The sequence below is a fragment of the Nerophis ophidion genome, linkage group LG25 (genome assembly GCF_033978795.1).
Source record: "Nerophis ophidion isolate RoL-2023_Sa linkage group LG25, RoL_Noph_v1.0, whole genome shotgun sequence".
NCBI classification, from domain to species: Eukaryota; Metazoa; Chordata; class Actinopteri; order Syngnathiformes; family Syngnathidae; genus Nerophis; species Nerophis ophidion.
The window spans coordinates 14,656,022-14,683,942 of NC_084635.1; the positions used below are offsets into that span (position 1 = coordinate 14,656,022).

Sequence of the window (27,921 nt, forward strand, 5' to 3'; positions counted from 1 at the left end):
CAGTCTGCATGCATGATACAAACATTTGGAGCCCTTCTTATTCAGATACAAGAACAAGATTATTCTCTTACAGGTCATTTTTAAGTCATATTTTTTCTACAACGCGAGCCATGAAATGTGCCGACTATGACTGAAAACAATTAGCTCACACGTGAACCAGCTGTTGCACCTTTACATCACTTTTACCACTAAACGCTAACTGGCTAACACATGACAAAAATGGACGGTGTTGAAAATGTTTAAGACGAGACAATGGAGTGACAGAGTAAGCTAACGTGTGTTTGCTTGTTTGAGAGCAACATCTGGACTGAAAATTAACTTTTAGCATGTTAGCAAAGCTTTTAAACATCCAAAATTGGCAAGTTTAGCACCGGAGCTAGCGTCAACACTAGTTCAAAGACAATATAAAAGGAAGCGTTTGGCGGTTGTCATGGCAACGACAGCTACAATTGTACATTTCATGATGATGTATTTTTATAGCCATACATTTACTTGACATTTCTGCTTTTTTTTTGGGCCGTAACCCAGCAGGCACGAGACATTAAAACAACTTTGGGAACTTGGTCCGTTAGGTCCTGATGTTTACTACCTCAAACATAACGTGGATACAACGTGCCTTTTGACGACGTTTAATCAATTTTGGGTTTCTGACGTTTTTTGACCCGTGAATTTTGGTAATTTCCCAACCAATATCCTACGACACAAATACAACGTTGAAACAACGTGCCTTTTGACAACGTTTAATCAATGTTGGGTTTCTGACGTTGATTTGAGCCCTGATTTTTGGTAATTTCCCAAACATCACAACACAAATACAACGTTAAAACAACGTGCCTTTTGACGACGTTTAATCAATGTTGAGTTTCTGATGTTGATTTGACCCCTGAATTTTGGTAATTTCCCAACCAATTTTCTACAAAACAAAGACAACGTTGAAACAACATGCCTTTTGACAAGTTTTAATCAATGTCAGCTTGTGACATTGATTTGACCATTGAAATGTGTTCATTTCCCAGCCAACAATGTGTATGCAACGTTACAACTATTTTGCAACGTTGTTTAGAAGGACATGTACGTATAATCAATGTTGTATCAATGTCTTGTGCCTCCCGGTAAGAGTAATAAAATACAGTGGCACCTCGGTTTTTGTACACGACACTTGTCCTGCGATAACATTTTCAACAAAATTGTTTTTGTCGCATCTGGGTTACGGATCTGGGTTACGGCACAGCTACAGTTAACAGTGTATGTTACAAACCAGGCATTATTCAAACCAAGATACCCCCGTGTTAGTGACTCAGTCCCTGCGCTTTGTTTTTATTGCGTACGACTACAAAATAAGCCAGCGTGGGGGCCAAATAAAGTTGTGATTGGCAGCACTTTCATAACAAAAAGTGAGAGACACTATTAAATTTGAGAAAAAGCTTGTAGCAAACCAACAATAGTCTTCAGTAAAAGGAATGTTCAGATGTTCAGTGTTTATTAATCAATTTAATGTGTTATTTATAATCATTATGTACCTCTTTAAAGTGTATGTTGCCGTAGTTTGCCTATGCCTGCTTTAAAGTATACTGCTTCAAAGGCTTTCATAGCAGCAAATAGTATACAGTTCAGGGCAGCTTTTCAGCCCTAAATGCACTCTACACATCAATCCTACATGTACCGTGGCTCGGAATGTACGACTAAGCAGACAATACTGTCTTGTCATCACATCTATTACAAAGTCCTGAATGTTCCAGAAGCCTCACCTGAACTTACAGCACCAAATATGTCCCTTGTTGTGCCAGTTCAGCTGTTTTTGTTTCATAGTTAGCACCATTTTCTCAACTAAATAAAGTTTGTTTGGAATCGTGGATCATTCGGTTCATTTGTGCTTCCATTTCAAACCAACAATAACGAACATTTCATGATATGTTTTTTAAAAGTAAAACAAAAATCAAAACATTTGTTTGTGTAAAAAAAAAAAAAAAAAGAAAAAATTAGCATTAGAAGTATACACACTTTAGTGAATCTATTTACCGTATTTTTCGGACCCTAGGGCGCACCGGATTATAAGGCGTACTGCCGATAAGAGGGTCTATTCAGTTCTTTTGTATTATAAGGCGCATTAAAGAAGTCATATTATGATTTTTTTCTGAATTTAAAACACTATCTTGTGGTCTACATAACATGTAATAATGGTTATTTGGTCAAAATGTTGCATAGATTATGTTTTACAGACCATATTCGAGGAGCTTTCTCTTCAGGATGCACCGTTTTGTGGGCGGTCTAATTTACGTGGCTCACCTTCGACAGCGTCTTCTCACTCTCATCTTTGTTGTAGTGGTGTAAAACGGTGTATGTATTCATTTTATTGCTGTGATTATGTTATGTTTGATGTTATTGTTATTCATTGGTTTTTTCACAAATTGCCCAGGGACTACACACTGACACATTAACAGACATGTGTATTATTGTGGGCTGTCCCGGTTCTACCTCAATTGAAAGGATCTATGACTTTTTTAATTTAATAAAGATGATTAATAAAAATTAAAAAAAATAGGAGATATTTGTTTTTTAGTCTTTGTTAGGTGAAAATTGGAAAATGAATGATACATGGAATGTTTTTCAGTTTTTTTCCATCCATCCATCCATCATCTTCCGCTTATCCGAGGTCGGGTCGCGGGGGCAACAGCCTAAGCAGGGAAACCCAGACTTCCCTCTCCCCAGCCACTTCGCCTAGCTATTCCCGGGGGATCCCGAGGCGTTCCCAGGCCAGCCGGGAGACATAGTCTTCCCAACGTGTCCTGGGTCTTCCCCGTGGCCTCCTACCGGTTGGACGTGCCCTAAACACCTCCCTAGGGAGGCGTTCGGATGGCATCATGACCAGATGCCCGAACCACCTCATCTGGCTCCTCTCGATGTGAAGGAGCAGCGGCTTTACTTTGAGTTCCTCCCGGATGGCAGAGCTTCTCACCCTATCTCTAAGGGAGAGCCCCGCCACACGGCGGAGGAAACTCATTTCGGCCGCTTGTACCCGTGATCTTATCCTTTCGGTCATGACCCAAAGCTCATGACCATAGGTGAGGATGGGAACGTAGATCGACCGGTAAATTGAGAGCTTTGCCTTCCGGCTCAGCTCCTTCTTCACCACAACGGATCGGTACAACGTCCGCATTACTGAAGACGCCGCACCGATCCGCCTGTCGATCTCACGATCCACTCTTCCCCCACTCGTGAACAAGACTCCGAGGTACTTGAACTCCTCCACTTGGGGCAGGGTCTCCTCCCCAACCCGGAGATGGCATTCCACCCTTTTCCGGGCGAGAACCATGGACTCGGACTTGGAGGTGCTGATTCTCATTCCGGTCGCTTTGTTAGGTGAAAATTGGAAAATGAATGATACATGGATTGTTTTTCAGTTTTTCTGTTATTGTTTATTTTTTCAATTTGAATATTAGAAATTAGTAATTAATTAATTAATCATTTTGTTTAAAAAAAAAAAAAAAAGAAATTGGTTCCGCCAGTATTTTGCTGACATTTTTCTGATTCCGCGGCCTAAAATGGCAAAATTTCCAGCAGCTTTTTCAGAAAGTTGTGGCAAAAGTTTTGATGTTTTGTTTTGTTTTTTTTGTTTTTTTTCTCCAAGCATTGTTCAGTGTTCAATTTCAACATTAGAAATGAGTAATACGATCTGTCGAGGCAATTTCCAAAAACACATAAAAGACATCACTTTGGATGAACCATTTAACATAAAAATAAGTGAGTTTGTTGTCCCTGGGTGTAGTTGGGGAAGGGATGTTGATGTGTCATGGAGGTACAAGGCAGCTGCAAAGTAACTGATGTGGATGCTGCCATGGTGGCTTTGTCAGAAATGATGTATTCAGTAAAAAAAAAAAAAAGGCTGACACACCTACAAGATGTTTTCATTGTCTTACGCTCCACTGGCTGCCAGTCAAGCACACACCCTCTTTCGGATTTGAATTTAACATGTCTGACAATGTCTTTGTTTACCTTTTTCCTGTCCTGCACAGTGTAAACCTTTTTGGATCAACACCACCTTTCTGTAATTAAACAAAACAATCATCACCTTGCACTGAGAGCAGGTGACAGGCATGTGCACGGACATTTTGGGGCAGAGGGTGCTCAAGCCATTATTATTATTACAAAAGTCACAGCAGGACATTGTTTTATAAGTTGTTAAAATTACACATTTAAACTAGATATGTCCGATAATATCGGACTGTTGATATTATCGATAAATGCTTTAAACCAGGGGTCACCAACCTTTTTGAAACCAAGAGCTACTTTTTGGGTACTGATTAATGCGAAGGGGCTACCAGTTTGATACACACTTAAATAAATTGCCAGAAATAACCAATTTGCTCAATTTACCTTTAATAAATAAATCTATATATATATAAAAAAAATGGGTATTTCTGTCCGTCATTCCGTTGTATATTTTTTTTCCTTTTACCGAAGGTATTTTGTAGAGAATAAATGATGAAAAAAACACTTAATTGAACGATTTAAAATAGGAGAAAAAGGAAAAAAAATTAAAATACAATTTTGAATTTCGACTCTTTAAAATTAAAAATTCAACCGAAAAAATGAAGAGAAAAACTAGCTAATTCGAATTTTTTGAAAAAATTAAAAAAATAATATATGGAACATCATTAGTAATTTTTCATGATTAAGATTCATTTTAGAATTTTGATGACATGTTTTAAATAGGTTAAAATCCAATCTGCACTTTGTTAGAATATATAACAAATTGGACCAAGCTATATTTCTAACAAAAAAAAAATCATTATTTCTTCTACATTTTCCAGAACAAACATTTTAAAAGAAATTCAAAAGACTTTGAAATAAGATTTAAATTTGATTCTACAGATCTTTTAGATTTGCCAGAATATTTTTTTATTTTTATTTTAATCATAATAGGTTTCAAGAAATATTTCACAAATATTCTTCGTCGAAAAAACAGAAGCTAAAATGAAGAATTAAATTAAAATGTATTTATTATTCTTTACAATAAAAAATACTTGAACACTGATTTAAATTGTCAGGAAAAAGAGGAAGGAATTTAAAAGGTAAAAAGGTATATGTGTTTAAAAATCCTAAAATCGTTTTTAAGGTTGTATTTTTTCTCTAAAATTGTCTTTCTGAAAGTTATAAGAAGCAAAGTAAAAAAATAAATGAATTTATTTAAACAAGTGAAGACCAAGTATTTAAAATATTTTCTTGGATTTTCAAATTGTATTTGAGTTTTGTCTCTCTTAGAATTAAAAATGTCGAGCAAAGCGAGACCAGCTTGCTAGTAAATAAATACAATTTAAAAAATAGAGGCAGCTCACTGGTAAGTGCTTGCTATTTGAGCTATTTTTAGAACAGGCCAGCGGGCGACTCATCTGGTCCTTACGGGCTACCGGGTGTCCGTGGGCACCTCGTTGGTGACCCCTGCTTTAAAATGTAATATTGGAAATTATCGGTATCGGTTTCAAAAAGTAAAATTTACGACTTTTTAAAACGCCGCTGTACAGAGCGGTACACGGACGTAGGGAGAAGTACAGCGCACCAATAAACCTTAAAGGCACTTCCTTTGAGTGCTGGCCCAATCACATAATAGCTACGGCTTTTCACACACACAAGTGAATGCAAGGCATACTTGGTCAACGGCCATACAGGTCACACTGAGGGTGGCCGTATAAACAACTTTAACAATGTTAACACCACTCTCTAAATCGATTTCCACAACATTTTGTCCGTAATAGAAAGTGAAACAACTTTAAAACCTTAACGAGCCTCTATATTGCCAACAACCATGAATTGATTTACGTGGACCCCGACTTAAACGAGTTGAAAAACTTATTCGGGTGTTACCATTTAGTGGTCAATTGTACGGAATATGTACTGAACTGTGCTTTTTTTGATTGATTAAAACTTTTATTGGTAGTACATACTCAGTACAATTGACAACACCCGAATATATTTTTCAACTTGTTTAAGTCGGGGTCCACGTTAATCAATTCATAGTAAATATACTGCAATCCACTAATTATAGTTTCAATCAATCAATCAATCAATCAATCAATCAATCAGAACCTTGGCACTTAAATAGTTCTGTACCCAAAAATTATGCTTACAGGTAAAATTACCCCCAAAATTTACAAAGTATTCTTTTTTGTAACATGTTTTAGCACATTTAAAAACACTTTTAGCCTTTTTTAGCCTGCTGACCTCACCTACAGAAAGCTGGAGGCAATTTCATATTGCGTAGTTCGTAGTGAAGTGCGATACCACTGATTTTCTTTACCTAGTAAAATCCAGACTAGTGTCGATGACACCGATCCAATACCAATATTTCTTGGGAATTATCTTCAAACAATATAAAATCACACGGGCAAAACAAATGACTAAATGTCTTATCTTTTTCTTTTTTTTACCTTATTTTCCAGATTATTAGCTGCACCCACTAAATTTTAGAAGGAAATGTTTTGTTTTTCATATATTAGCTGCACCGGATTATAAAATGCATGTATTAGACTAAAGAAAAATATCGACACAACACTTCCTTTTGTTTTGCTCCCATTTATCACGAGTTGTACTCAAAGATCTCAAACTTTTACTATATACACAAAGGACAGATTCCTCTCAAATATTGTTCACAAATTTGTCTAAATCTGTGTTAGTGAGCATTTCGTGGAGCTCAACTTCCGACCTTTCATCTCAATAATTAGGATTTTAAATGACACAAAACTTTGTAGAAAATTAACACTTTAAAAAGGCGGGGAGGTGCTTGTGAACGCAGATCCAGGGGAAGAATTCTCACAAGATCTGAAATATATGCCCGGTATTTGGGGAAAATTGGCGAAAGAGTGAGTCATTTTTACTCTTAAATGAACGGGAAAAAAATGGGCTTGAGCAGAATGGAAACGTATTTTTTGCAAGACATTGAGTACCGCCCGGGTTCTATCTGTGCACGTGCCTGTGAATGTGAAAAAGTATTAACCTTTGTAAGGATGCTTAATTTATATGCACCATATGGGTACCAATACCCGGTACCCGGGAATTGACACTGGTACACAACAGTGCCAATTTTTGGTACTTTTTGTGCGTGTTCATGCATTACTCAACTTTACTTGTCAAACATCTATTTTTCCAACATAACATTTAAAATAAGCTGATTATGATAACTGTGCTGTCCAGTTGTTACATCTTGTTTTCTGACACTTCCCAGTCTCATTTCCAAGTATTATATAGCAAACTTTGCATGGAGTTGCCATTCCAAGACGTTAAATGGCAGTGGTGTATAGGCTACGGTGTGTAGCAGAGTGTAGAAGGAGTTGTTGCCGTTAAGCTGAATGTCCAGTCTTATGTCGCGCCCTACAAAGTGTTTTTACTGTAAGTATTGTACTTATGACACACCAGTAGTTTGATGGTAACGTGCATCTTAATTGTAGATTTAATTACTAAGGTAACACTTTAGTATGGGGAACATATTCTAAGTAACCAAGACTTAATTTAGAGATAGATAGATAGATAGATAGATAGATAGATAGATAGATAGATAGATAGATAGATAGTGTCACAACGGGGGGGTTTCAGCTTGGTGCGGGGTCGTTCTCCCAGGAAGGCAGACGGACTACTCCGGACATGGCGTTTAGGTAAAAACATGATTTAATTTGAACTAAAAAAAAAGGTACAAACAAAAAGCGCTCCCAGCTGAGGCACAACTTGGCTAAAGAAACAAACCTAACACTTTAACATAAACTATGAACATAACGCAAACCAGATTTACTGTGACTAGAAAAGAACAGCATGAACTTTGGCATGAAACAAGAACAGAGCATGGAACGGACACAATGACGCCGGGGCGACTGACTGGCAATGACGAGCTTAAATACTGCCTCTGATTAGTGCTCGGGGAGCAGGTGGGCAGGTGAGCACCAATCAGAGACGGCTGGACGCCATGAGTAAGTAACCAAGGAAAACCAGACAAGGGAGTGGAAAAAAACAGGAACTTAAAGAGTCCGAAGGTCAACAGTACGTAGCCAAACAAGACATGATCAAAAAGACATGACAGATCGATAGATCGGTAGATAGATAGATAGATAGATAGATAGATAGATAGATGGATAGATAGTACTTTATTGGTTCCTTCAGGAGATTTGCCTCAGGAAAATGAACAAATTTGAACACTAGGGGGAACATATAAGGGTTAGGGTTAGGGTTACTAAAGAGCAATAATTCTGAGGTTATTGAGGGAAGACTCTTAGTTAATGGCTTACTGGTTGTATAATAAGGCCATGCAGAATAAGGCATTAATAAGTACTTGTGGAGAGGTGGCGCCGAAGGGCCGACAACAGGGTAGGGCAAACCGTGGTCCTACTCAAGATGGCGGCCAGGAGGCGGAGCGGAGAGGCGGGGCGCGCCTGGAACGACGCTGCAGCAATCGGAGCAAGGTGTGGAAAACACACACCTGCTCTCAATCTGTGCATCCTCTACTGCTGTATAAAAGGGGAGAAGGAGGAGCAATCGAGGCAGAAGGAGAAAGACAGAGACAAACGATCAAACGAAAGACCAGACGAGCGATCAGACGAGCGAGAACCACTGAGAGACCAAGAACAGCACAGGAAGACGGGCGACTGAAAAGGAGACCGGCGCTAGCAGAGAAGGAGGCGACCGACTGACACTGCAAGCGACTTTATTTGCAAAATAAAGAGTCAAACCTGTGCAAAGCGAGGTCCTCCGTTACTGATCCATGCAACCCACACGATGGCGGCAGGAAGCCGTTCACAGTACTTAATAATGACTATTCAAAAGCCAATATGTTACTAATTTGCATGTTAATAAGCAACTCATTAATGGTTAATATGTTCCCCATACTAAAGTGTTACCATTACTCAATTTGGAGTTGTTGAAATCACCATGTAAAATTGTCAATGCTAATCAATAGCATATAAATTAGCAGAAAGCTAGCACTTTTTTGGAAAAGTGAAGCCTCACATTTTCTAATCAGGCACACTTGCGTTGTTGGCATTGAAACTGGCAGCATTACTTTGAGGCAATTGGGGAGTGCTCAGAGAGTATGGGGTATCGGAATGTCTTATTGTGGCAGTCCGCTCCCTGTATGATCAGTGTCAGAGCTTGGTCCGCATTGCTGGCAGTAAGTCGGACACATTTCCAGTGAAGGTTGGACTCCGCCAAGGCTGTCCTTTGTCACCGATTCTGTTCATAACTTTTATGGACAGAATTTCTAGGCGCAGCCAAGGCGTTGAGGGGTTCCGGTTTGGTGGCCACGGGATTAGGTCTCTGCTTTTTGCAGATGATGTAGTCCTGATGGCTTCATCTGGCCGGGATCTTCAGCTCTCACTGGATCGGTTCGCAGCCGAGTGTGAAGCGACCGGAATGAGAATCAGCACCTCCAAGTCCGAGTCCATGGTTCTCTCCCGGAAAAGGGTGGAGTGCCATCTCCGGGTTGGGGAGGAGACCCTGCCCCAAGTGGAGGAGTTCAAGTACCTAGGAGTCTTGTTCACGAGTGGGGGAAGAGTGGATCGTGAGATCGACAGGCGGATCGGTGCGGCGTCTTCAGTAATGCGGACGTTGTATCGATCCGTTGTGGTGAAGAAGGAGCTGAGCCGGAAGGCAAAGCTCTCAATTTACCGGTCGATCTACGTTCCCATCCTCACCTATGGTCATGAGCTTTGGGTCATGACCGAAAGGATAAGATCACGGGTACAAGCGGCCGAAATGAGTTTCCTCCGCCGGGTGGCGGGGCTCTCCCTTAGAGATAGGGTGAGAAGCTCTGCCATCCGGGAGGAACTCAACGTAAAGCCGCTGCTCCTCCACATCGAGAGGAGCCAGATGAGGTGGTTCGGGCATCTGGTCAGGATGCCACCCGAACGCCTCCCTAGGGATGTGTTTAGGGCACGTCCAGCTGGTAGGAGGCCACGGGGAAGACCCAGGACACGTTGGGAAGACTATGTCTCCCGGCTGGCCTGGGAACGCCTCGGGATCCCCCGGGAAGAGCTAGACGAAGTGGCTGGAGATAGGGAAGTCTGGGCTTCCCTGCTTAGGCTGCTGCCCCCGCGACCCGACCTCGGATAAGCGGAAGATGATGGATGGATGGATGGGCAATTCGGTGCCTCTCGAGTGCTTGTTTCCTCGCTAAGTGTTTGAGCCTGGGCCGTAAGTGACAAATCAAAATATGGCACGTGCATGGACACATCATAGTACTGACCGAATTCGGTCGGTGCTTATAAAAGTAACCCATTCGTTACCCACCATTAAAGGGGAACATTATCACCAGACCTATGTAAGCGTCAATATATACCTTGATGTTGCAGAAAAAAGAACATATGTTTTTTTAACCGATTTCTGAACTCTAAAAGGGTGAATTTGGCGATCGAAACACCTTTCAATTGTTCGCTGTCAGAGCGATGACCTTTCACCCGTGACGTCACAGTGGGAAGCAATCCACCATTTTCTCCACCACATTACACACACCAAGTCAAATCAGCTCAGTTATTTTCCGTTTTTTCGACTGTTTCCCGTACCTTGGAGACATCATGCCTCGTCGGTGTGTTGTCGGAGGTTGTAACAACACGAACAGGGACGGATTCAAGTTGATTTACGTGGATTAGCACGGCATGCTAATCGATGCTAACATGCTATTTAGGCTAGCTGTATGTACATATTGCATCGTTATGCCTCATTTGTAGCTATATTTGCATCCAGCCTTTCCCTCCACCCACATTTAATGCCAAACAAACACTTACCAATCGACGGATTTAAGTTGGACCAGTGTCAAAAGAGGCGAAAGTCCCTCGTTTGGCCTGCACATTTTACCGACGATGCTACGACAGACATGGCACAGAGATGTGTGGATATCCTGCGACACTCAAAGCAGATGCATTTCCAACGATAAAAGTCAACGAAATCACAAAGGTGAGTTTTGTAGATTTTATTGACTTGTGTGCTAATCAGACATATTTGGTCGCGGCATGACTGCCAGCTAATCGATGCTAACATGCTATTTAGGCTAGCTGTATGTACATTTGTAGCTATATTTGATTCCAGCCTTTCCCTCCTCCCACATTTAATGCCAAACAAACACTTACCAATCGACGGATTTAAGTTGCACCAGTGACAAAAGATGCGAAAGTCCCTCGTTTGGTCTGCACATTTTACCGGCGATGCTACGACAGACATGGCACAGAGATGTGTGGATATCCTGCGACACTCAAAGCAGTGAAGTGAAGTGAATTATATTTATATAGCGCTTTTCTCAAGTGACTCAAAGCGCTTTACATAGTGAAACCCAATATCTAAGTTACATTTAAACCAGTGTGGGTGGCACTGGGAGCAGGTGGGTAAAGTGTCTTGCCCAAGGACACAACGGCAGTGACTAGGATGGTGGAGGCGGGAATCGAACCTGCAACCCTCAAGTTGCTGGCACGGCCACTCTACCAACCGAGCTATGCCGCCCAGATGCATTTCCAACGATAAAATCAACAAAATCACGAAGGTGAGTTTTGTTGATGTTATTGACTTATGTGCTAATCAGACATATTTGGTCGCGGCATGACTGCCAGCTAATCGATGCTAACATGCTATTTAGGCTAGCTGTATGTACATTTGTAGCTATATTTGCATCCAGCTTTCCCTCCACCCACATTTAATCCCAAACAAACACTTACCAATCGACAGATTTCAGTTGCACTAGTGTGAAAAATTGCGAAAGTCCCCCGTTTGGTCTGCACATTTTACCGGCGATGCTACGACAGACATGGCACAGAGATGTGTGGATATCCTGCGACACTCAAAGCTGTGAAGTGAAGTGAAGTGAATTATATTTATATAGCGCTTTTCTCAAGTGACTCAAAACGCTTTACATAGTGAAACCCAATATCTAAGTTACATTTAAACCAGTGTGGGTGGCACTGGGAGCAGGTGGGTAAAGTGTCTTGCCCAAGGACACAACGGCAGTGACTAGGATGGTGGAGGCGGGAATCGAACCTGCAACCCTCAAGTTGCTGGCACGGCCACTCTACCAACCGAGCTATGCCGCCCAGATGCATTTCCAACGATAAAATCAACGAAATCACAAAGGTGAGTTTTGTTGATGTTATTGACTTATGTGCTAATCAGACATATTTGGTCGCGGCATGACTGCCAGCTAATCGATGCTAACATGCTATTTAGGCTAGCTGTATGTACATTTGTAGCTATATTTGCATCCAGCCTTTCCCTCCACCCACATTTAATGCCAAACAAACGCTTACCAATCGACGGATTTAAGTTGCTCCAGAGGTCTGGTCAAAATATGCAAACGTTGGTTAGAAGGCGATCGCCGAATAGCTTCAGTTTCTTCTTCAATTTCGTTTTCGCTATCTGCCTCCACACTCCAACAATCCGTTTCAATACATGCGTAATCTCTTGAATCGCTTAAGCCGCTGAAATCCGAGTCCGAATACGAGCTAATGTCGCTATAGCTTGCTGTGCTATCCGCCATGTTTGTTTGTATTGGCATCATTATGTGACGTCACAGGAAAATGGACGGGTGGATTTACAGATTGCGAAAATCAGGCACTTTATAGCCTTTTTTCGGGATATTCCATGATGGGTACAATTTTGAAAAAAACTTTGAAAAATAAAATAAGCTACTGAAACGGATTTTTATTGATTTTAAACCTTCTAAAATTGTGATAATGTTCCCCTTTAATCGTGGGAGGGCACATAGAAACAAACCACCTGTTATACCAATGAGGTAATAACAGGCAATGGTGTTATGTGCCTACTTAGTGATATAACTCATATAGTGTATATATTCAAGAGACTATTGTACCTATGAATGACCATAAATGTGCTTTGTCTACTTGTGTAAATATATAATGGAGTTTGCAGGCTCAATTGATGGGAAACCGTTGATATTTTGTAGCCTTTTGTCAGTGACACTCAAATCTAGAACACCATTGCGGTCTTATTTACAAAGTGCAAATAATTATTTACATTCCTGCTATTACTGAAGAGAGGATTTAAGTAGAGTCTGTTGAGCTGATGAAGTCCGTAAACATTTGGGAATGGTCTCGTTCGTCTTTTTTTTCCCCACTTTGTGCCGCCATCAGCGAGCTGGTTGAAGAGGTAATGATCCAAATACCATCTCGGGGGGGGGAAACGTTACCTTGGTCTCGGTTCACTGGTGAGCCGTGTTCCCGGGCCCTGATGCTGGAGGCTGCTTGCAGGTTTTGCAGCACTGCGCTCGCACGTTAGGCAGCTGGCAGTGGCCCAACCAGTGCAGAGTTTGACAGAAGCGAGATGTTAGACGATCACGAAGACAAGACGCTCCTGTGGGAGGGAGACACACACAAGTGACATTAAAGTACAATATTTATTTTTGCTTCTCAGCGTAGTCAAAAGCCCACTTCCAAGTGTGGACAAAATTACCCAAAAGGTTTTTGCTGGTAATCAGTTCTTAAATGGGTCAGTGTATGTGTGACAGTCTTAAGCTGTCATCGTGCGGGTTCAATGGACCACCTAGGAAGGACATCTTGCTTTGAGCAGGTTTGGCTCCTTTATTTATTCAAATAAGCTTTGTCTTCAGATCAGGGTCGCTTTTCAGCTTCTTCTCTCCTGCTCGCTCTTCGCTCGCTTTCAGCTGGCCGCGTCGTCGCTGTCTTCGGCTCTTGTGTCTCGCTCTTTGTTGGGGCGGTGTAGCTCGGTTGGTAGAGCGGCCGTGCCAGCAACTTGAGGGTTGCAGGTTCGATCCCCGTTTACGCCATCCGAGTCACTGATGTTGTGTCCTTTGGCAAGACACGTTACCCACCTGCTCCCAGTGCCACCCACACTGGTTTAAAAGTAACTTAGATATTGGGTTTCACTATGTAAAGCGCTTTGAGTCACTTGAGGAAAAAGTGCTATATAAAATTCACTTCACTTCACTTTGTAACTCTCGCTCTTCACGTTCTGCTGCAGGCTCTCCAACTCCTTCTGCCCTGATCTCTCCTCGTTCTCCCCTTTTATGCAGCTTAAGGAAAAATGTTAATTGTCTGCAGGTGCGCGATCCAAGCACCTGAATTACATTGCGGCGTCGCTCCCATCACCCGCCTCTCCGCTCAGCCTCTTTCTCCGCCTCCTTGCCGCCATTTTGGGCAGGGCTGCAGCGTGGCCCGCCCCGCCGTCGGCTCCGCCTCTCCACAGTATGTTTTGGTTAGAGATGTCCGATAATGGCTTTTTTGCCGTTATCCGATATTCCAACTCTTAATTACCAATACCGATATCAACTGATACCGATATATACAGTTGTGGAATTAACACATTATAATGCCCAATTTTGTTGTGATGCCCCGCTGGATGCATGAAACAATGTAACAAGGTTTTCCAAAAATAAATTAACTCAAGTTATGGAAAAAAAATGCCAACATGGCACTGCCATATTTATTATTGAAGTCACAAAGTGCATTATTTGTTTTTTTCAACATGCCTCAAAACAGCAGCTTGGAATGTGGGACACGCTGTACCTGAGAGAGCATGAGGAGGTCCGAGTGGGGGGCGCTGAGTTTTAGCGGGGGGTGTATATTGTAGCGTCTCGGAAGAGTTTGTGCTGCAAGGGGTTCTGGGTATTTGTTCTGTAGTGTTTATGTTCTGTTAAGGTGTGGATGTTCTCCCGAAATGTATTTGTCATTGTTGTTTGGTGTGGGTTCACAGTGTGGGGTGAATTTGGAACAGTGTTAAAGTTGTTTATACGGCCACCCACAGTGTGACCTGTATGACTGTTGACCAAGTATGCCTTGCATTCACTTGTGTGTGTGAAAAGCCGTAGATAGTATGTGACTGGGCCAGCACGCAAAGGCAGTGCCTTTAAGGTTAATAGGTGCTCTGTACTTCTCCCTACGTCCGTGTACACAGCGGCGTTTTAAAAAGTCATACATTTTACTTCTTGAAACCGATACCGATCATTTTGAAACCAATACCACATTTTAAAGCATTTATCGGCCGATAACATCGGCAGTCCGATATTATCCGACATCTCTACTTTTGGTCACTGAATTTTCCTTTTTTGTGAATGGGAATTGAAAAAAAAATAAAAAAAATATTGATGTATTTGGAATACAAAAAAAAACATTTTTTTCTTGCCAAGAAGCAATAACAAGCTAGAACATTTTTTTTTAGATTTCATATATCAAAAATGAAAGTTATCAGTCGGCAGAAATGGAACAAAAACTGTTAAAAAAAAAATATTAAAAAAATAAAAGTTTTTTCTTTTCTTTTTTTGACACCAGAACTTGAAGGTTTTTTGACACACGGAATTTGGAGGAAATCCTCCTTTTTCATTGTCCCATTTAAAGCACCAGTTCCATTTGGCAGCAAAACAGGCCCAGAGCATAATACTACCACCACCATGTTTGACGGTAGGAATGATGTTCCTGGGATTAAAGGCCTCACCTTTTCTCCTCCAAACATATTGCTGGGTATTTGTTAGAATAACGAAGTTATCACACAAATCTTATGCTTAAAGGCCGTTGCTATAGTTATTATCTATTGTGCTCTTTTCTGCTTCGTGCAAGGGCACAAAACTTGTTATCTTCCACGGCATATGAGGGGTGCTCTCGCCGCAGATGTTTGTTTTAGCCCCCTAACAGCCAAGGACTTCAAGTACCTCAACGGAGATAAGACGACAGCACGCAGCCGAAGCAGAGACAAGGCAATCACAAGGCCCCCAGCGCATTCCATCACGTATGTACTGGAGCTGCTTTGCATATGTGTGACCACTTCCTTTAGAGGCAGCCTCAGTGATGTTAAATAAGGAACTCTTGAATAAATAGAGGAGCGCGTGGGGCTGTACCTTAGAGCGTGGTGAGAGACTGTAACTGAGTGTGCAGCCCAAAAAAAGTTTCTCCTCATGAGCTAAATTTAACTCTGTCTCTGCCTGATTCCTTGCTTCTTGTCTTGTGTAATAGATAGTTCTGTGTTTGAACCTCATAGTTTTGTGGCCAAATAGCTCAATTTTGTTTCATCTTACCACATAACTTTCATCCAGACCGTCTTATCTGTGACTCTGTGATGTCAGATGAAACAAAAATTGAGCTGTTTGGCCACAATACGCAGCAATATGTTTGGAGGACAAAAGGTGAGGCCGTTAATCCCAGGAACACCAATTCCTACCGTCAAACATGGTGGTGTTAGTATTATGCTCTGGGCCTGTTTTGCTGCCAACGGAACTGGTGCTTTAAATGGGACACTCCTATAAACTATTGGTGAGACATTTCTAATACTTGGTCTGTAATCATTGGTGAAAAGATTGAACCGAGTCCTCTAAGTGGACAATTTGGAGTACCACCTTCAGTCATCTTCCCTAACAAGTCCAAAAAGAATCTTGTAGCTTTTACTACTTTGCTGGCTAGAAAACTCATTGTGTTGAATTGGAAGGCCACAACGCCCGCTGGATTAAACTGGAAAAGATCAGGCTGATAATGAATGGCTTTTCTTCAAAATGTCAAGAAGTATGGGGTGCGTTCCCTGAATATGTAAAAGAAACTAATCTTCAATTTTACTTGGACTAAAATGCCCTGTACATAGATAATATGCTTTTTGTTGTTTTTACTGGCCCCGAATGCAAATGTCCATTGAACTGATGTATTTGTCGTTGTCATTTTGGTTTGTTTAATTCGATTCTACCTTTTTTATTTGTATTTATCTCTTGCCGTGGCACGTATTTGGCATGGACACCCAATTAACATAGGCATTGAACTGCAAGTTGACAATATATCGCCCCCTACCTTGAGGCAGTGGTACTTGCTGCCTCATGGCCTGCCTTTTCCCCATGGCATCAAGCATATATATATATATATATATATATATATATATATATATATATATATATATATATATATATATCAGTGACGTGCGGTGAACTATAAACCAGGTGAGGCATAGATACTTTTGTAGTTTTTTTTTTCTTCTTTTTTTTTTTTTTTAACTTAAAGTCATATGAGCAGTTCTAACCATTGTTGATTTAGGTTGCACATTTGAATAACAAAAAAACAAAGGGAGTCATTTGCTTTCATAAAAACGTTATCATAATTATATTATGGTTTGACGAATCGGTCCAAAAAGTATTTGACAAAGTTGTTATTGTAAACTTTTTGGTCCCATTTTCTTTTAACAAAATAAATCAAGTATTGTGAGTGTATCTTACCTTTCTGTATTTGTATCTAAAGCAGCAATAACACCCACAAACGCTGGCTTACTCTAATAAAAATGCCATGTTTGTTATAAATACAATTTAAAAGAAAAAAGTCTGACTACCGCTGGAGAGACATGCGTCTGCTAGCTTTAGCGCCCCCATTTCTCCCAGTGTGGCGAGTCAGATTACTGCTGAGGCATTGAACTGCAAGTTGACAATATATCGCCCTCTACTTTGAGGCAGTGGTACTTGCTGCCTCATGGCCTGCCTTTTCCCCAAGGCATCAAGCACCGCCCGCTCTCACGCGCACGCTCAATACTCTTTGTGTGTAGCCATGGAGGCACCACCTGTGTCTGCCTCACTTCTGTTCTGCAGCGTTATTTTTGATCAGGAAACACAGAACTTCCGTGATTTTGACCATGAAAATTATCCAAATATACAGAAACCACACCAAAATCACATAGAAAGCATACACCAAAAGAGAAATATTCAAACTTATTTTATTACTCGGTTTTTTGAACATCTCATAGTTAAGCCTTTTACCCCTCCTGGTGGCAAGGTGAGGCACTGCCTCACTTGCCCCCCCTGACATCACGTCACTGATTTTATATATATATATATATATATATATATATATATATATATATATATATATATATATATATATATATATATATATATATATATATATATATATATATATATATAAATAAACTTGACAGCTCCTGGGTATCACTAAACATCATTTTTAGGTGTAAACATAAAAAATTAGCAGAAAAGCTATCATAAAACATTAGCATGATTACATTTGCATGCTAATCTATAAAATGCTAGCGAAAATACGTAAGCATGCTAATGCACGTTACCTATTAGCATATGTGTGGGAACTACACATTAGACCAGGGGTAGGGAACCTATGGCTCGCGAGCCAGATGTGGCTCTTTTGATAACTGCATCTGGCTCTCGGATAAATCTGAGCTGAGACTGTTAAAAATAGTGTTCAAAATATAAAACATGCTCATGCATTTTAATCTATCCATCCTTTTTTCTACCGCACTTGTTCAAGAAATTCCAATAAGGGTAAGAAGTGATTTATTTATTATCTGTTAGTTTAGGGTTTGCCCTCCTTGGGGTTCTTCAGACCACCAAGCACTGACATGAGAGCCTGTTTCAGTGCTACAATATTTTTTTATTTTTCAATAAGTCTCTCAGTTGCTTTCCAGCAATTGTCTTTTTCCTCTTTCGTTCTCGCTCGCACTCTGGCTCCAGCCCCAACCCCGTCTCTCCTCCTGGCTGCTGCTTATAAATTAAATAAAAAGGCCCAGGTGGGCCCTCTATGCACCTGTTGCTGATTTCGAGGCTGGTCCTGGCAACAACCCGCTTCACTGCAGTCCCGCAGGCCACGCCCCCTCCACAGTTAGCTTCAGAATAGCAATGTTATTACAAAGAATAAGAGACCTATTATAATCTAGAAATTTTGGTCTTACTTAAAAATGCACACATTTAGTTGTGTTCAGTGTTGAAAAGAATATTATACGGCTCTTACGGAAATACATTTTAAAATATTTGGATTCTTGGCTCTCTCAGCCAAAAAGGTTCCCGACCCCTGCATTAGACGTAAACACTTTTTAGCCGGGGATAAAGTAGACAAGTGTGTGAAAAAAAAGTCCAACTAAACCATTTTAGCTCAGGGGCCAAATGGAGGAAAATCTGTGCACACGCGGGCCGGACTATTAAAATCATGGCATGATAACTAAAAAATAAAGACAACTTTAGATTGTTTTCTTTGTCTTACTTTGGTCAGAAATACAACAAACACATTCTGAAAATATCACGATAAAAATATAGAAAAACATTTCGGCAGCGGTGAAGTAAAAAAGAAAGTGAATGAATGTCTATAACTAAATAAATGTACATATGCATAAAAATATGTTTTATTTTGTATTATTTTTTTCAAGCAATGTTCATGACAACATTTTTCCAAAACACAATATAGAATGTGAGATATAACAGGATAATGCATATATATATATTTTTTTAACATGCCTCAAAACAGCAGCTTGGAATTTGGGACACGCTCTACCTGAGAGAGCATGAGGAGGTTGGGGTGGGGGGCAGTCGGGGGCGCTGGGTTTTAGCGTCCCGGAAGAGTTTGTGCCGCAAGGGGTTCTGGGTATTTGTTCTGTAGTGTTTATGTTTTGTCCCGGTGTGGATGTTCTCCCAAAATGTATTCGTCATTTTTTGTTTTGGTGTGGGTTCACAGTGTGGGGCAATTTGGAACAAATATCATTTCTTTTCAAAAAAGTGGGACCCCAAAAATTTCCCGCGGGCCCCCCTTTTTTTATGACTTAATGGGGACCCCCTTTTGAAAATTCCGACCACCAACACTGATGGGAGTATTTGTGCATGCAAAACAGCAGCAGGCGACTGTGGCCTGCGGGCCGGTTCTAAAACTAATCAAATAGGGGGGCCATGGATAATTCATTCGCGAGGGCCAGATCCTTGACTTTGACGAATATGAACTCAACGAATCGGGACGCGGGCTATGTGACGCAGCCCTTAGTCTGCAGATATTGACGGAACCTCAAAATGTGGGCAGTCGTCGAGTCTAAGCTGACCTTTTGAGTTAAATTACGAGTGTGTAAAAAGGGACACCGCCTGAGGAACACGTCCCCTTTTTCACATGGACCCTCTTTAATCCAGTCCGGCCTTTATTGATTCATTAGAGCCCTAACTTGAGACATGGTTTGGTAATTCATCCTTAACAAGACCACACAGATCCAAATTGTAGAGCGGTTAATTAGGCTTGTTGTTGAGCGGCAAGTTAGGCTATCTGCCATTTGTGCCTCAAAGCTATTTATTCATTACTCTACTCGTCCCTGACAGTGAAGTGCCGCTCCTTCGCTCAGGCTGGTGGTCCCTGGTCCCTCGTTAAAGGACGAAACATGACAAGAGCAGTTCTGTGCCTGCTGCCATTGCACACCTTTTAAACACACCAGTGGTTTTAATTGGGCTGAATAGGAAATGCATTTTAGTGTTTGTACTGATGATTCTCTACTTGAGTACCGAATTTTCCAGGACTAAAAGGCGCACTTAAAATCTTTTCTCCCCCCTCAAAACTCGACAGTGCGCCTTATTTCTGATTTTGCTTACCGACCTCAAAGCTATTTTATTTGGTACATGGTGAAATAATAAGTGTGACCGGTAGATGGCAGTCAAACATAAGAGATACGTGTAGACTGCAATATGACTCAAGTAAACAACAACATTTTATATGTTTGTGGAGAGGCGGAGCCGAGTGTCCGAAACAGAGAGGCTGGGCGTGCTGGGAGCGACGCCACAATCGAGATGAGGTGTGTGGATCGCGCACCTGTATAGGATTAATGAATCCTCTCGCACTGTTTAAAAGGGCGGCAGTCGTGAAATTCCGGGAGAGACGTGGAGAAACGACGACGGAACGAGACGAAGCGCATGCAACCCGTAAGAGAGCGACTGAAAAGAAACCCGAAAAATACTTTTCTTAGTGGAAAATACTGCTCAAAGCCATGTCCTTCCTTGGTGGTCCCTGGAACCCGCACAACACAGAATCATTCACAATGTTCCATTGAAAATATAGAACATTATACACGGCGCTCAAAAATACATCAACATTTTTTTGTACGACTTTGGTAAGCTATGATCAATGAATTTTGTGTTGAAAAGTGTTTGTTTTTTTATAGATAATATACAACTTAATTCTTAAGAGAACTCTTTATGACGAAATGCAATTGATTTTCTTTGAAAATATACGCCTATTGTACGTTATTACTTTCGAAGGAAATATAAACTCCACGTCCATTGCACCGGTGCCCTGCATGGTTTCTCATTGACCCATTTGGTTGAGTTTTTCATTGCCCGAATGTGGGTGTCGTTGTGGCGTGTGCAGCCCTTTGAGACACTCATGATTTAGGGCTATATTAGTAAATATTGATTGATAAACATTGAAATAAATGTCTTCTCTGTGTCTCGAACCGATTTTTGGATTTATTAGCAAAAAAGCTACCACTGAGTAAAGTTATTATTATTATTTTTTTACCGTGATTGTTTTGAATAAATCACGCTTGAATCTTTTTTTTTTTTCTTTTTTTGCAGCGTAAAAACTTTAAAAAAACAGATGTATGAAATGCAAAAGGAAACACATTGCAAACTCATCATAACCCAAGCTGTGGATGGATAAGTGAAATCCAATATTGGAAATGTTGTCTGGATTGTAGCGCGGAGTACGTGAGAACCTCAACGTTTTTCCACCCCGTGAGACGCTCATGAAATTGCAAAGACAGACGAGCATGTTGAGATATTGAAGAAACACAGCAGACTGCAGGCCTGGCTGAGCGAACACTTAGACTTTGCTTTCTTTTCCTGGCTTTGTCTCTTTAGGAAATGGCAGTAAGCGGTCGACTCGTATTCACATACTTGACAAAAGTTCTATCGATGGGTGATGGTAAAAAAAACAAAAAAACATGCTTTCCTGGATTAAAGTAATATCTGGCGGCAAAAAGAGGCTTGCATAGAACCCAGCTCAGCAGTTTCCTTCAGTGCACATAACTATTTAACCGTATGCATCCCCTTTATGTGCAATCCATTATTGAAAGAAACACAATTATTAACTAGAAAAAGCTAAATTCAGTAGAAATTGTGTGTAAACACTAAAACATAAAGTGCCAGGTTACAAAAAAAAGTGTATACCTGCAAAATTAGCTACAAAAACATGCTTACGATTGTATGTCAACAGTTAGCATCAATCAAGTACAAAAATATATAACTCTGATGTATATACTTGGAAAAATAGCTAAAAATGCTAACAAAAGTTAGCGTGCTAACAGTAAGCATGCATCAAGTACATAAATATATGACTCTGAGGTGGATTCCTGCAAAATTAGCCAAATATAGCTAGCATGCTAATGTTACCATGCTTACATGTTAACAGTTAGCATCTGTCAAGTCCTAAAATATTTGACTCTGATGTGTATACCAGGAAAAATGCTCACTTAAGCTCTTAAGGCCCAAGCTGTTTGTTTATATTATTTTTAGTGGAGTATGGAAAAAGACAAGACTTCCGGGGGGGTCTTCAGATAAACTTGGGCGATGCGATTGGAATGTGTTGTTCATAGATTGGTCTCTCCAAAGCTTTGGAATAAAATGTCAAAATACCTTGGAATGTGTTCATAGATTGGTCTCTCCAAAGCTTTGGAATAAAATGTCGAAATACCTATTCTGTCTGGGATTCATTTAAATTCAAAAGAACTTGGGGTAGACCAGCAACTTATATTCCCTCGGAGGAACATCTGGTCCAAACGCAACAGTATGTAACACGTGTCACCACGATCTTTGCTTTCCAGTATTCACACGCGCAACGGGAGCGCGTACATAACAACCAAACGTCGGAACACGAGGATTGCATTTACTTTCAGATTGGCGATTGTTGAGTTGATGTGATTGAGGAAATAATGCAATATGGACACGATCTCGGATGTGGTTCCTAACCTCTTGGATGTGATGCAACAGACTTTTGAAGGTGTTGCAAGGTTACAGATTGAGGTGATGTCCTTTTTAAAAATAGCTTCAAAGCTCTCTGGGGATGGAGCAAAACTTTGAGACGGAGGAAGAGGCTTTGAAGAGAAACCACATTCTTACATTACGCTGGCCAGATTGCAGAACTTTAATAGATTGATTGAAACTTTTATTAGTAGATTGCTAGTACATATTCCGTACAATTGACCACTAAATGGTAACACCCGAATACGTTTTTCAACTTGTTTAAGTCAGGTTCCACGTTAATCAATTCATGGTAAACTGTTGGGACACAGACTTTTTACACATCTGAAATTATCCGAAGCTCACTGATGGAAATAGTGAGCGCGCAGCGTCAGTGAGCGTGGGGAAAACAGACGATATCGAACTGTATTGTCTATTATTGTGTTTCTTTACCATAGGGCCCAGTGTTGTGCTGCGAGCAACCCCACCCCCTCCCCAGCCAAAATATATATGTTTTTCCCCTGCTGCAGAACCCATATGGACTCTGCAGCTATACTCAGTTGTAATACACTGTGGCAGTACCATATTTTTTTAAGGACGGGAGTGGAAGAAGTGTCAAAAGATGGTGCTAACTGTTTTAATGACAACGAGCAGCATCTGTGGCTCACCAGTGCAACAAATGTGTTCCCTGAAAAAACGTCCGACCGCAACTCTAATAACTAAAGTTCCTTGGTTGATTAATGTACACTCACTACACCGGTATGTTTTAGTGCTTTCATGGCGAGTTTACTGACAGATATAAATAAGAACTTTACACTACTTTATATTAGAAACGGCAACAGCGGAGGATAAATGTCCTATGAGAAAAAGATAGAGAAAAAAGAAAGGCTTATCGACAAAGGTGGATGCGCACATTTTTTCAGGATTTATGCAGATCCTAAATACAGAATACTAGAAGGTAAGAAAAGTTGATTTTGCATATTATTGCGAAACAAAACGCCAGGTACTGTCTTATATTTGTTGCGTTTTCCGAGGGAATTTAGGTTGCTGGTCAACCCCAAGTTCTTTTGATGACACATAAGCTGATTTTAAATGAAACCCAGAACAGAATAGGTATTTTGCAATTTATTCCAAAGCTTTGGGGAGACCAACCTATGTAACAACACATTCAATTCGCATTGCCTAAGTTCATCTGAAAACCCTCCGGAAGTCTTGTCTTTTTCCATACGCCACTTGTCAAATAATGAATGTGTGTGTGTGTGTGTGTGTATATATATATGTGTGTGTGTGTGTGTGTGTATATATACATATATAAGTATATATATGTATGTTTATATATGTATATATATATATGTGTATATATATACACATATGTATATATATATATGTACATGTATATATATGTACATATATGTATATGTACACACACATATACATACATACATATATAGCAAATACATACATATGTAGCACCAGAGCACATTTATTCAATAGGTGAAATAGCAGTCAAAGCTCTAGTCAGTCATCCGCGAACTTTGTCTCGGTAAGCGGAGGTGGGACCGCGAGCTTACACGGACAGAGCCTCGTGAATTGCCACTTGCTGGTGCTGAGAAACACCGCAAGGTAACACAAATCAGGAAGAAACATATGATTGCAAAGCCAAATGTCGCTGTGGGCATATTTCGGCTTGAAACGGAATGAGTAAGATGAACCCGTCAACATGGACGAAAGAGACTTGGTGGAAAAGTATGGCAACAAAAATAAAAATACAGCAAAACAAACCACCTGTGACCCAGTTTTTTCTAACTGAAGAGAAAACTGCATTACAAGTAGGGTTGTACGGTATACCAGAATTAGTATAGTACTGCGATACTAATTAATCATATTCTGTACTATACCGCCTCTGAAAAGTACCGGTGTGCCCCCTCTCGTCGAGACATTGCTGGTATACGAGCAGACGAGCATGTTCGGCAGTGCACAATCACTGAGTACTTACAAGTAGACACAGTGTGTAGACAGAAAAGGGAGAACGGACGCATTTTGGCTTAAAAACTAACGATAATGGTAAAGTTATAACAAATGCCTACTGGAAGAGGTGCTTTAAGACATGGCTAGCTAGCTAGAGGCTAAAGTCCAGCTACTTCTGAATCACTAATGCTTGCCTCCATGGCGACAAATAAAGTACGTTTTTTACAAGTATCATCCCTGCAGGACAAAGAATAGCTAAACATGCTTCACTACACACCGTAGCTCACCAGGCGTTAAAATGTAAACAAACGGCATTGGTGGATCCACACCTAACATCCACTGTAATGATACCAAGTACAGAAGTGTATTGAGTTGATCCTACTATGATGATGTTGATATTTTTTGGCATCACAACATTTTCTTTCGTTTTTTTATGTATATTATGTTTATAAACTCTGGAAATATGTCCCTGGACACATGAGGACCTTGAATATGACCAATGTATGATCCTGTAACTACTTGGTATCGGATTGATACCCAAATTTGTGGTGTCATCCAAAACTAATGTAAAGTATCAAACAACAGAAGAATGACTATTACATTTTAGCAGAAGTGTCGATAGAACATGTTAAAAGAGAAAGTAAGCAGATATTAACAGTAAATGAACAATCCATTTTTTTTTCCCATCCATTTTCTGCCGCTTATTCCCGTTCGGGGTCGCGGGGGGCGCTGGCGCCTATCTCAGCTACAATCGGGCGGAAGGCGGGGTACACCCTGGACAAGTCGCCACCTCATCGCAGGGCCAACACAGATAGACAGACAACATTCACACTCACATTCACACACTAGGGCCTATTTTAGTGTTGCCAATCAACCTATCCCCAGGTAAATGAACAAGTGGATTGATAAATCATTTTCTACCACTTGTCCTTAACGTTGACAAAATAATAGAATGGAAAATGACAGAATATGTTACTGCATGTCAGTAGAGTAGACTAAATTAGGAGCCTTAGTTTGCCTACTTACTACTAAAAGACAAGTTGTCTTGTACGTTCACTATTTTATTTAAAGGACAAACTTTCAATATGTCACACCGCGGTGAGGGTTGTCTTGTCTTGGTTTTTCCTGTCTTATGATTTGCATGCTTTAGTTTGAAAAGTAACTCTCCTCTCGTTTCAGGTCACTTGCCCTTCCTTTTGTGTCATCGGTCTGACGTCATCCCTGTTCCCTGATTGTTTCCACCAGTTACCTATTACCCTCATGTGTCTTATAAGCCCACTCCTCCCTTTGTTCTGTGCCAGATTGTTTTGTTTATTCGTGCTCTCTAGCGTCCATGTCCATGCCTTGCCTCGTCTCGTGCTAAATCCCTTTGTTACTATTTTGAGTGTTCCTTTCTTCCTCCTCAGCGGAGTGATTTTGGTTATTTCGTTTATTCAGCCAAAGTGATAAGTTATCAGTTATTTTTTTCGTTCTTTCCTCAGATTTTTTGAGTGAGATTTTTTTTGTTAATACTTTATTAGATTAGATAGTGTAGAAGTTTTCATAGCCGTTGTTTCTTCCTCCTGTTGGAGCGTTTTTTGTTAATACATTTTATAACATACACGGCGCCAATTGTAGTTTGTCTTTGCTTTTGTGTTTTTGGTTGTTCCTTTTTTTTGGAACCCTTTTCGCCGATTAGTTTTTGGGGTTAAGATAGCTATTGTATTCCATGACTTTGGAGGTGAAAGGAAGTTATCAAAATAAAAGCCTGTCAAAGTTCCCTACTCTGCACCTGAGTCCTATCCTTTTTACCAAGCCTGACACAATAAGAAACAATATGTCTAATGGACCGTAAGATTTTTAGTTAAAATTAAGACAATAATGCAATTTTTTGTGCGCCTCTTCATTTAGAAAAGTATCAAAAAGTACAGAAAAGTTTTGACATCATTTTGTTACCGGTACCAAAATATTGGTATCGGAACAACACTAATTATTTTAAAATGTTATTGAAGTTCAAATTTTGCAACAAGAGATGGACAGTCCACTTTATTTATATATTTGTTTACTTATTTAGGATCACTACTAGTTGTTGACCTTTCAAATACAATGGTCAAAAATACTGACAATAAAATTGTTTATCATGGGCTTCACGGTGGCAGAGGGGTTAGTGCGTCTGCCTCACAATACGAAGGTCCTGCAGTCCTGGGTTCAAATCCAGGCTCGGGATCTTTCTGTGTGGAGTTTGCATGTTCTCCCCGTGAATGTGTGGGTTCCCTCCGGGTACTCCGGCTTCCTCCCACTTCCAAAGACATGCACTTGGGGATAGGTTGATTGGCAACACTAAATTGGCCCTAGTGTGTGAATGTGAGTGTGAATGTTGTCTGTCTATCTGTGTTGGCCCTGCGATGAGGTGGCGACTTGTCCAGGGTGTACCCCGCCTTCCGCCCGATTGTTGCTGAGATAGGCGCCAGCGCCCCCCGCGACCCCGAAAGGGAATAAGCGGTAGAAATGGATGGATGGAAAATTGTTTATCATGAATTATTTGTTGGACATGTCATCCAGTAGGATGTGTTATCAGCCCAGGTCGAGCTAGTTTTTGCGAAACATTCAAATTGAACCCTATCCGTTGACTATAACGCTTCATACTGCACGCACATCCACTTCAGAAAGAATGAATTGCATCACTGGCCTCCAGCTGCAAGTCAATTTGCAGCATTTCCTGTGAAGGTCTCGCTATGTAAATCCCCGACCGGCTATGCTTGACCCCTTTAACCAGCCTGCATCCTTCCCAAAAACATCGGCAAGAGTAATGTAGAACATTAATCCACAAAGGGGCTCCCGCGGCCACGAGGAAAACCTTCTTAGTGTTGCGCAAAAACATGGAAGCAGGCAACTTTTAGTCATAGTCATGAAGTGACAGAATACTACTTTCAAACATATTACTATTATTTTGGGTGTACCAAAATAAAAGTTCAGAAGATGACGTCCTTCCGCCATCCGGGTCCCTGCCGTTGTGTTCTTGAGCAATACCCTGCCACATTGCTCCCAGCGCCACCCAAAGGAAAATTAGCAACTATAGGTTTACATTCAGATTTAAGATTTAAATTTAAGATTCAGATTAAACATATAGGGTTAGATTTAACATTTAGATTTACATTCAACATTTAGTGCTCACATTCAGATGTAAGATTTACATTTGTGATTTAGATTTCAGATTTGGATTGTACTTTTTGGGTTAAATTTAATATTTAGATTCAGATTTAGATCTACCATTTAGATTTAGAGTCAATAAA

General features: G+C 40.5%; 2 protein-coding genes across 2 annotated transcripts in view; one reads left to right on the top strand and one right to left on the bottom strand.

The window, feature by feature from the left end:
* The window catches only part of calml4a (calmodulin-like 4a), a 42,823-nt gene extending 16,807 nt beyond the window's left edge, over positions 1-26,016 (top strand). Inside the window, exon 6 of the mRNA XM_061887655.1 lies at positions 25,829-26,016. The gene's annotated coding sequence lies outside the window, so the exon portion shown is untranslated. The remainder of the gene's footprint in view (positions 1-25,828) is intronic.
* LOC133543159 (A disintegrin and metalloproteinase with thrombospondin motifs 7) overlaps positions 10,931-27,921 on the bottom strand; it is a 292,170-nt gene continuing 275,179 nt past the window's right edge. The window contains exon 24 of the mRNA XM_061887652.1: positions 10,931-13,329. Coding sequence (XP_061743636.1) covers positions 13,178-13,329 — 152 coding nt within the window. The 3' untranslated portion in view covers positions 10,931-13,177. The remainder of the gene's footprint in view (positions 13,330-27,921) is intronic.